This window comes from Gekko japonicus, unplaced genomic scaffold, assembly GCF_001447785.1.
Source record: "Gekko japonicus isolate JY-2015 unplaced genomic scaffold, Gekko_japonicus_V1.1 scaffold547, whole genome shotgun sequence".
Classification (NCBI taxonomy): Eukaryota; Metazoa; Chordata; class Lepidosauria; order Squamata; family Gekkonidae; genus Gekko; species Gekko japonicus.
The window spans coordinates 187,625-198,004 of record NW_015167551.1 but is presented as its reverse complement, the minus strand read 5'-3'; the positions used below and the strand labels follow the sequence as shown (position 1 = coordinate 198,004).

General features: G+C 46.1%; 1 protein-coding gene across 1 annotated transcript in view; it reads left to right on the top strand.

Annotated features, from left to right (window-relative positions):
• The window catches only part of LOC107112533 (kelch-like protein 31), a 15,221-nt gene extending 7,883 nt beyond the window's left edge, over positions 1–7,338 (top strand). The window contains exons 2-3 of the mRNA XM_015413685.1: positions 4,155–5,360; positions 6,079–7,338. Coding sequence (XP_015269171.1) covers positions 4,171–5,360; positions 6,079–6,811 — 1,923 coding nt within the window. The 5' untranslated portion in view covers positions 4,155–4,170 and the 3' untranslated portion in view covers positions 6,812–7,338. The remainder of the gene's footprint in view (positions 1–4,154; positions 5,361–6,078) is intronic.
• Positions 7,339–10,380: the final 3,042 nt, after the last annotated feature.

The following is a 10,380-nucleotide window of genomic DNA, read 5'->3' as shown; positions in this document are numbered from 1 at the left end:
AGATCCTCTGGTTCCCACCTCCACCTTCTGAGAGATGAAGTTGTCCGCAAGACTATTCAAGAATCTGCGGGATGCCCCATGTCTAGCAGAGTTAGATTTCCAGCAAATATCTGGATAGTTGAAATCTCCCATAACCACTACATCCTGTCTCTGTGAAAGTTTAGCAAGCTGTTGTACAAATGCACCATCTAGTTCCTCTGGTTGGTTCGGAGGTCTGTAGTATACCCCCCCAACAATTTCCCCTTCTTCCCCCCCACCCGCTCTCTCCTTAACCACACAATTTCAAAAGGGCAACTCTCAAAATCCTGAATTTCAGTGCAAGCATATTCATTCTTGACATATAGTGCCACCCCGCCTCCTTTTTTGTTTTTTCTGTTCCATTTAAACAAGGTATATCCTTCAGTCGCTGTGCTCCATATATGAGACTCATCCTACCAAGTCTCAGTGATTCCTATTGGATCATACTTACTTTCCACTATTTGAAGTTCAAGTTCCTCCTGTTTATTTCTCATACTCTGTGCATTAGTATAAAGACATCGCAGATTACAGACATCCTTTCCTACCGTAGGTCCCTTCGATTTTACATGAAAATTACTGAAGTCACCTCTCTCCCGTTCATTTATTCTCTGATCACTCCCCTTCTTTTTGCCAAATATTTTTTATTATTTTCCAAACAAAAAGAAAGAAAAGTGGATATACCAACTGTCATAAATTTCATCCAGCAATTCATCAAAGGATTATACAGCCATATTCACTTACACCTGAATATCATTTTATCAACCTTTAACAAGTATTTTTATAACTTGTACCTTTTATTGTAGCATATTTTTGGGGGGCAACCCAAAAATATATTTCCCTGTCTACTCTAACTTAGAATTGTTCCCTCATAAGTGTTCTTGGCCTAATAAATTCCCATTTAAAGTTGTTATCTCTATGTAAAGTTTTACCATATTTTAAGATGTAGAGTGCTCATTAAACCTTTCGTTAAACAACTTTCCTTAGAGGAGGCTTATTTTCTTATCTATTTTTTGTTATGAAATAATTTCTTTTTGCATTTTACTAACCATATTCAGTCAAATTAAATCAGCGATCTCATGTCTAAAGCCACCTACCTGTCTTCTGATTTCTAGTATAAATTAAACATTATATTAATACTGTTTCCTATTTTTTTTAAGTAGTATCTTTTTACAACCATTTTTTAAAATTATATTTATTGGGTTTTATAAGCATATATCATACACATATACAAGTTCAACAATAAATTTACATACATATCTCAGCCTTGTACCATACTTCTAAACAACATAACCAGTTCTCATCAGTTTCTCTTGGCTTGTTCTCTTTTTTACTGTTTCTCCCGCTTTTTTACCAAAATGTTTTCAAGAGGTCCTCTTTCTCAGTCCAGTCTTTAAATAATAGGGTTTTATAGTCTCCTCATAATTACTCTTTTGCTCCTTACTGTTTTCCGTATTTATTGTCAATAAAGGTTGTGTATCAGAAACCGTATTCTCTCGGTTACAATCCTGCTCCTCTGTAACATCCTGCCTGCTTTGCTCCAACTCTCCATCTTTTCCCAGATTTAAATACACCTTCTGCTTCTTTTTTGTATAGTTCCCAAAGGCTTTCTCAATCCCCTTTTGTATCCCTTCCATGAGTAGTCTCCGAAATTGCTCTATGGATAACTCTCCAATTTCTGTATCTTCGTTAATCTCCTCCCTCCTCCTCCTCTTCAGTGCCCTTTCGGAACGCCATCTCTCTCTCTCTTTTTATTACGCCTTCTCTTTCCACCTCATTCCATTATATAGCACTGACCAACTCACGCTGAAGATTTGCTCATTTTTAACAACTATAAGTCTTTTGCCACCGAATGAGTTTTACCCCTAAGGAAAAACAATGGAACACATGCTCGATTATTCCTCATAATCACTTTCTGGCCATTCTTCACCTCCATTTTGGAAACATACAGCCTAGGGTATTTTTTCACGAAAGTCTTTTTTTCCAGTTTGCAAATAAAAGTACAAGTACTCACTTGAACTTCCCTTCTTTTCCTTTTCTGAGTTGCTGTGTACTAAGTTTATATCCAAAGTGGTTAAAAGCGGATGGCTGCGGCTAGGTAGAGCATGGTTCCCATGTCCTACTCCGCTGAACTCTGCTACTCCACTTCGGGGCAATCACGGACATTCTCCCGCATTCGCCAGTTGCAAAAGGGGCCAAAACCAAGCCCCCTGTGACCAAACCTCTCTCCAGGAGGTCCAGCGGAGTCCTCCCAGCAACCGGGAGGCTCCCAAAGAAGCGAAAAGGGAATCAGACTGCTCAGAGCGACCCAAACCCGCCTGTTGCCGCACCGCACCGGAAACCGGAAGTCCCTGGTCACTTCCCTTCTTGAACTTAGTGTTGGGGATGCCGCACAACATCAGGCTTTTTCTTCCCACCCCCGATGTCTTCAATTTAAAGCCCTCCTGATCAGATTCGCAAGTCTTCCAGCAAAGACATTCCGCCCATTCTTTGTAAGGTGCACCCCATCCGTCGCCAGCAGTCCTTCATGTCGGAGGTACGTACCATGGTCCAGGAAGCCAAATCCCTCTTGACGGCACCATCTATGTAACCAGCCATTCACCTCCAGTATCCTGTTCTCCCTTCCAGCTCCATGGCCCTCAACAGGTAAAACGGAGAACACCACCTGTGCCCCCAGATCTTTCACCTTCTTGCCCAGAGCCTCGTAGTCTTTGGAGATCCATTCAAGGTTTCTTCGGGCCGTATCGTTTGTTCCCACATGGATCAGCAGGAGCGGGTAGCAATGGAGCAGCATTTCCTCTCGCACTGCTCATGATCCAAGCCAAAATTCCAGGAACTCACATCACCCATGGAGCTGAGCGAGTCATGGGATTTGCTTTCATACCATGTTTGGGTTGGTCTGAGTGAGGTGAGGCATGTCCGAGAAGAAATCTTTGTGTGTAGGGCTCTGGGCAACACTGGAAGGAACTGAAGGTAGTTCCATTAATAGGGAACCTCAGAGCCCATTGCCCAACCTAGGATGCAGGAGACTAAAAGCCCCAACACATGAGATTTTAGAAGTATTACAAGGAAGTGTTTTACATTTTAATGTGTGTGTACTGGGGGGAGAAGAGCACTGAGACATTCTAGTCTTGTTACCACTCCAAACGAGATATGTCACATTGCATTTCTGCTCATCTGTTTCAGGTCTAAGATGGGGCTTTACAAGCTGTGCTACAGTATCTGTTAATCACATTTTACCCCCTTTCAAGGAGCTCATAGCAAGGTCCAAAGGGTTCCCTCTCCCTATTTTATCCTTACAACCACCCTGTGAGGTAGATTAGGTTAAGAGAGAGAATGATACAGCAGATGTTACTCATCGAGTCTCATGGCTGAGGACCAGACCAGACATGCACGAGGAGTTCTGTGTCCAGAACTTCTGTTGGTTTTTTAAAACTTCACTTTCAGGACCCAGAGACCTCATTCAAATTAGGACCAAGACATGTGGGGGAAAAGGAGTTTAAGCCTCTACACCCATGTATCTTTCCTGAGCTGAAACCAGCCTGGGCAGCTGCTATAAACAGGGCATGTATCAACTGCTTGGGGTTGTTTCAGAGAGGGAAAACAATATCCTTTCTGTGCATGCCATAGCACCAGTCTGAATTTGGCCGCCTTGTACCTGAAAAGGGAAGCTTTTTAAAAAAACAACAACTGCTGGGCACTCTGAATCAGATCTTCCAAGCAAGAGCCTGGTTTGGTGCCAGGTGGGGATTTGAACCCAAGGTCTGTTTGAAACCCAGCCTTGTAGCCTTTACACAGCACAGTAAACCATCCAAATACTGTCCCTTAGATCGATGGTTTTTAAACTGAGGAATCCTAGTCATCCTTGGGGATTTATCAAGACTGTGTGCATCCAAAGTAAAGAATTGGGGGAAATGCTGTGTTAAACTGAAATGAAGCTGTTCTGGTTGTGGTGCTTTGTTCTTTTCTAGAGGCAAGTGGATTAGGGCCAGTCCAAAGACCACTGTAGCTGACAGTAGTAGCTCCTGTGGTTTCAGCAGGATCTCTTCACTCCCAAATCAATTCAATCATTTAAAGTAGGACTGCTGTGTATGTGTGTATCATCTAAAATGGCTCCCCCCTTAATGTTGCCGTTGCAGGCATCCTCTTGTGCCAATGGCTCCCAAGAAGAAAACCCCAAAGAAGAGCAAGGCAGTGAAGAAAGAGTCTCTTATTAACCCCACAATGGTAGAGGATCCTTCCTTTGATATTGACCACCAGCAGCAGGTGAAGGGGTTGTTTGAAAACGGTTCTGATGGGTTTCTGTGTACCGCTGTCGAAGTCATAGATCCAAGCCATGGAAACAGTATCCTGCAGGTGATGAGTCACATGCACCAAGAGCACTTACTCTGCGACCTCACGATCACCACCAAAGCTAAGTCCTTCAGCGTTCACAAGCTGGTGATGTCCTCTTGTAGCGATTATTTCAGAAGTCTGCTGACAACAGATCTCCAGCTTCAACAAGTGGACCTCAAAGATGTCTCTTCCTTGGGCCTGGCCACTGCCATAGGCTATGCCTACACAGGGAAGCTGAGTCTTTCCCTGTACACCATTGGCAGCACCATTTCCACAGCCAGCCACCTGCAGATGTACACTCTGCTCAACATATGCACCGACTTCCTCATTCAGGAAATGAATGTGGAGAACTGGGTGTATATAGTCAACATGGCGGATACATACAATCTCAACCAGGTAAAGGAGGCTGCAAAAAAGTTCATCACAGAACACTTCCTGGAATTCTCTGATACAGAACAATTTATGAAACTCACTTTTGATCAACTCGACAAACTTTTGATGGATGACAGCCTTCAAATCCCTGATGAAGTGGTGGCCTTCCAAATTGCTATGAAGTGGCTTGAATTTGATTCCAAGCGGTTCAAACACGCCGCTGATCTCCTGAACAACATCCGGTTTGGCACCATCCCAGCTCAGGACTTGATCAACTACATCCAACCTGTGCCATGTATGATGCAGAACCCAGAATGTCATAAGCTGCTGGTAGATGCTATGAATTACCACTTGCTGCCATATCAGCAAAATGGCCTTCAATCCAGAAGGACCAAGATTCGAGGAGGCTACAAAGTGCTGGTCACAGTCGGTGGCCGTCCATGCTCAACTGAGAAAGCCCTTAGCAAAGACATCAACTACAGAGATGAAGAGGGAAACTGGAATAAGCTAACAGAGATGCCAAACAAATGCTTTAACCAGTGTGTCGTAGTGATGGATGGATTTCTGTATGTGGCAGGGGGAGAAGATCAGAATGATGCCCGAAACCAGGCAAAACACGCACTTAACAATGTGTGCAGGTAACAAAAATACCAAATAAGGAGTAAAGAGAGAAGTGTATGGGAAAGGTATTACATATATAAACATATGTTTATACTGAGTGAAGGGACTGGCCCATTTAACTCAGTATTGTCTAGTCTGATTGGCTGTAAATCTCCAGAGTGTTAACTGAGTGGTCTTTTTTCTCCTAGATGCTGTATTAACTGAGCTATGGCCTCTGCCAAATTTGTTCCTTGGCCATAACCACTTGAAAATATAATCTGGGAGATGTAAGCAGTTTGGTTGGAGCTAAAGAAGTTATATTTAGGATATATTGTGCAGTCAAAATGATTTTTGGTCCTAAAATTGGTTGGAATAAGATCATGCCTCAAAGGCAGAGTACTGAGGGTCCCAGGTACAGTCCCTAGTATCTCCAGTTATAAAAGGATCAGATCATAGATGACGTGAAAGACCACCACCCGAGACCCTGGAGAGCCAATACCTGTCAGAGTAGACAAGACTGACTTAATGATATGGCTCAGTATAAGGCAGGTCACGTTCATTTTTTAGAACATAGATCCTGCCTATCTTTCTGCACAAAAACTAAGCCCAGTCACAAAAATAAACATTCTTAAGGGTGGTGGGAAGAAAAGATGTCAAGACATTCTCTCTCTGCATCAGTGTGCAGAAGGGCTATCCATGGTCCGGTGCTTTATTCATGGACTGAAATGTTGGATATCGATCTTCTTTTCCCTGCAGGTATGACCCGCGTTTCAAAACTTGGCTGCACCTAGCTAGCATGTCACATAAGAGAACTCACTTCAGCCTCAGCGCTTTCAATGGGCACCTGTATGCTGTTGGGGGCCGCAATGCCAAGGGGGCTCTGGTCTCCATCGAGTGCTACGTCCCTTCCACCAATAGTTGGCATGCCAAAGCCGACATGGAGTTGTCACGCTGCTGCCACGCCAGCGTGGTGATTGGCAGCAAGATCTTGACCACCGGCGGCTATGTGAACAATGCCTACTCTCGCACAGTTTGCAACTACGACCCCGCGGCAGACGCTTGGCAAGATTGCGCTTGGCTAAGTAGCCCAAGGGGGTGGCACTGCGCTGCCACCTTAGGAGACCGTGCCTACGTCCTGGGAGGAAGCCAGCTGGGCCCCCGAGGGGAGAGGGTGGACGTGATCCCCATGGAATGCTACAACCCTCTGACGAACCAATGGAGCTGCATGGCCCCCCTGCCCATAGGTCTGAGCATGGCTGGGGTGGCTACTCTTGGCGGGCAAATCTTGCTAGCAGGTGGTTGGAATGAAAGTGGAAAGAAGTATCAGAAAAGCATCCTGGCCTACAACCCTGACCTGAATGAATGGACAGAGGAAGGGGAGCTCTCGGAAGGCACTGTGGGGGTTTCGTGTTGTACTATTGCCCTCCCCCAGCCAAGCACCCGGGGGTCCAGGGCCAGCTCAGTGGCCTCTGCAACGGTCAGCATTTAAGGATAGGAGGGCGGGGGTGGGATAAAGAATGCACAGTTCATAACTGGCCTAGTCAGGGAGTAACCTAAAAATGCCAAAAGGATTCTGCAGTTTTCATGTACCTGTTTTGCCAACGTCCAAAACTCCCACAATCAGCTTCACCTCCCAGAACAGAGTCACAAATCTTACCACATCTGTTTCTGCCTCCCAGAAACCACTAACCATTGAACAAAGGCTGAGCTACTTGATAATTTCTGGCCCTTCCAGTGAAAAACTGAGAATAGCCCTCAATGTAGAAAATCTGCCTACCCCCTTCCTTTCAAAAGATGTTCTTGCCCTCCGGGGTCTACCTTGAATGAAACTACATCACTGGAGTGGAATCTTGGGGTCTTCCGTTCTAAATTAAAAACATGAAGTACACTCTGAAGCGTTGGTGTATTTTCTACACAGACCCACTGAGTTCAGAAATGAGACAGTGAGCAGGTTCTGCAGAGCGACAATGCTCTGAAAGACAGAAATCTATTCCAAGATAGCCTTTATTTAGGATCCCTGGACTCTGTTTACAATTTTTAAATGTACAAGAGTATAAGCCCATTTATTCCCTCCAGGACTGAATGAGACAGTGAGCAGGTTCTGCAGAGTGACATTGCTCTGAAAGACAGAAATCCATTCCAAGATAGCCTTTATTTAGGATCCCATGGACTCTGTTTACAGTTTTTAAATGTACAAGAGCATAAGCCCATTTATTCCCTCCAGGACTGAGTTTAAGTTACAGAACAGCCCACATTTCTCTAGCCCTTACTGACATGGGAGATACTGGTAACAATAGCCAGTTCAATAATTGGATTGAAACACATTATTTTCTCTGCAATAGGTTAAAGTATACAGAACAGGAAAAGAAGATCTCGCATGCCTCTGGGCTAGGGGGAAATGCAGCTGATTGAAGCTCAAGATGCTCTTCCATTTTAATTCCTGCTTCAGGGGAAAGTGATCAGGCTTGCTAAAACAGGGGAACTGTTTATTGAGAGCATACCCTCCAGCAGAATGGTTATTATAGATCACATAGCATTTGGGAGGGTGGAGATAATGGAGAATAATTTTCAAAATTTAAGAACAGGCCCTGACCTGGATAGCCCAGGAAAGCCCGATCTCATCAGATCTCAGAAGCTAAGCAGGGTCGACCCTGGCAAGTATTTGGATGGGAGACCTCCAAAGAATACCAGGGTTGGGAGGCAGAGGCAGGCTATCAAGCCACTTCCCTGAACATCCTCCATGCCCCAGTAGGAGTCAGTCAACAGAGGTCACCATGACTTCCAGGCATAAGCACACAAACACACAAAAATGCAAAAATACAAAAAAATAAAATAACACTAATGTATATGCATGCAGCTGCCTTCTACTGAGTCAGGCCATTGGTCTATCAAGATCATTACTGTCTACTCTGGTTGGCGGCTGCTCTCCAAGATCTTGGGTCAAGGCCATTTATGTCACCGGCTACTTGATAAAGTGGAGATGCTAGGGACTGAATTGGAGGCCTTCTGTATACAAAGCCGGTGCTCTACCACTGAGCCATGGCCCCAGAGCTGCAAGGGGCAAAAGGCTGAAGCAGAACAACCGTAAGGACAACCAGGAAGTGAATACTGTTATTCATATGGGAGGGACTATAAGGCCTGTTCAGACCCACAGACACTCTCTAACATATGGAGAGGAGTCCAGGGCTATTTTTGGGCAGGAACGCACAGGAACGGAGTTCCGGCTGGCTTCAGTTGGCCACGCCCACTACAACCCAAACCTCTGTGTGCGTGGCTACAGAGGGAAGGCCTGGAGAGCGACACCTCCGCCCAGCAACTCCAAGGCGGGCAGGCCAGGGGGGCCTGGAAGGATCGGGGAAGGCTTGCCTGGGCTCCCCACAGCCAAGGGAAGGCATGGGGTGTGGCCTATTATGCTAATGAGTTCCTGCTGGGCTTTTTCTACAAAAAAAGCCCTGGAGAGGACACAATTCTAGAAACATAATTTTTGCTGTACATATATTTCAATAGTGTGGAATTGGGCGGGGGAGTGAGAGAGCCAGCAGTGAGCTTGAAAGGAATCAGGTCTTAGAATACATGCAATCCAACACATTTTTGTGCAGAACACAAGGCAGAAGCTGCTAAGGCCCGCCGCAGATGGAAAAAGGCGGACTTGACAGTGGCTGCCACCTGGGCCTCCATCGTTAGAGTGGAGTCCAGGCCCACTCCCAAACTCCGAACCCCAGACGCTGGCACCAGAGGTACCCCATCGAAGGTCGGGAGCCCCAATCCTGTCCCAACCCGACTCAGGCCCAGGACCTCCGTCTTTGCCGGGTTTAGTTTCAATCGGCTCAGCCGGAGCCAGCCAGCCACAGCTTCAAGTGCCCGATGCAGGTCATCGGGACTCGAGCCCGACCGGCCACCCAACATCAGATAGAGCTGGGTGTCATAAGCATACTGATGACACCCCAGCCCATAACTTCGGATGATCTGGGCAAGGGGGCGCATATAGATGTTAAATAGCATCGAAGACAGCACTGCTCCCTGTGGTACCCCACACTCAAGGGGGTACCTACGAGAGTGCTGGTCTCCGAGAACCACCCTTTGTCCCTGACCTTGCAGGAAAGAGGCAAACCATTGAAGGGCAAGCCCCTGAATCCCCACGTCGGCGACTGGTGGTCGACGGTGTCAAACGGCGCCAACAGATCGAACAACACCAGTGCCGCCACGCCGCCTCGACCCAGATGTCTCCGGAGATCGTCAGTCAGGGCGACCAAAGCCGTCTTGGTCCTGTGACCCGGGCGGAAACCGGACTGGAAGGGATCTGAAGCATCCTCCAGAAAGCCCTGTAACTGTAACGCCACCGCCCTCTCTATAAGTTTGCCAATTCGGCCGGGTCTAAAGATTTAAGAACAGGCCCTGACCTGGATAGTCCAGGAAAGCCCGATCTCATCAGATCTCAGAAGCTAAGCAGGGTTTACCCTGGCAAGTATTTGGATGGGAGACCTCCAAAGAATACCAGGGTCGGGAGACAGAGCCAGGCTATCAAGCCACTTCCCTGAACATCCTCCATGCCCCAGTAGGAGTCAACAGAGGTCACCATGACTTCCAGGCATGGGCATACAAACACACAAAAATACAAAAAAATAAAATAAAAAAGAACTGAATGGCCATCCTAACTACATGAACACTAATGTATATGCATGCAGCTGCCGTCTACTGAGTCAGGCCATTGGTCTATCAAGATCCTTACTGTCTACTCTGGTTGGCAGCTGCTCTCCAAGATCTTGGGTCAAGGTCATTTATGTCACCGGCTACTTGATAAAGTGGAGATGCTAGGGACTGAATCGGAGGCCTTCTGTATACAAACCCGGTACTCTACCACTGAGCCATGGCCCCAGAGCTGCAAGGGGCAAAAGGCAGAAGCAGAACAACTGTAAGGACAACCAGGAAGTGAATACTGTTATTCTTATGGGAGGGAATATAAGGCCTGTTCAGACCCACAGCCACTCCCTAACATATGGAGAGGACACAATTCTAGAAACATAATTTTTGCTGTACATATATTTCAATATTGTGGAA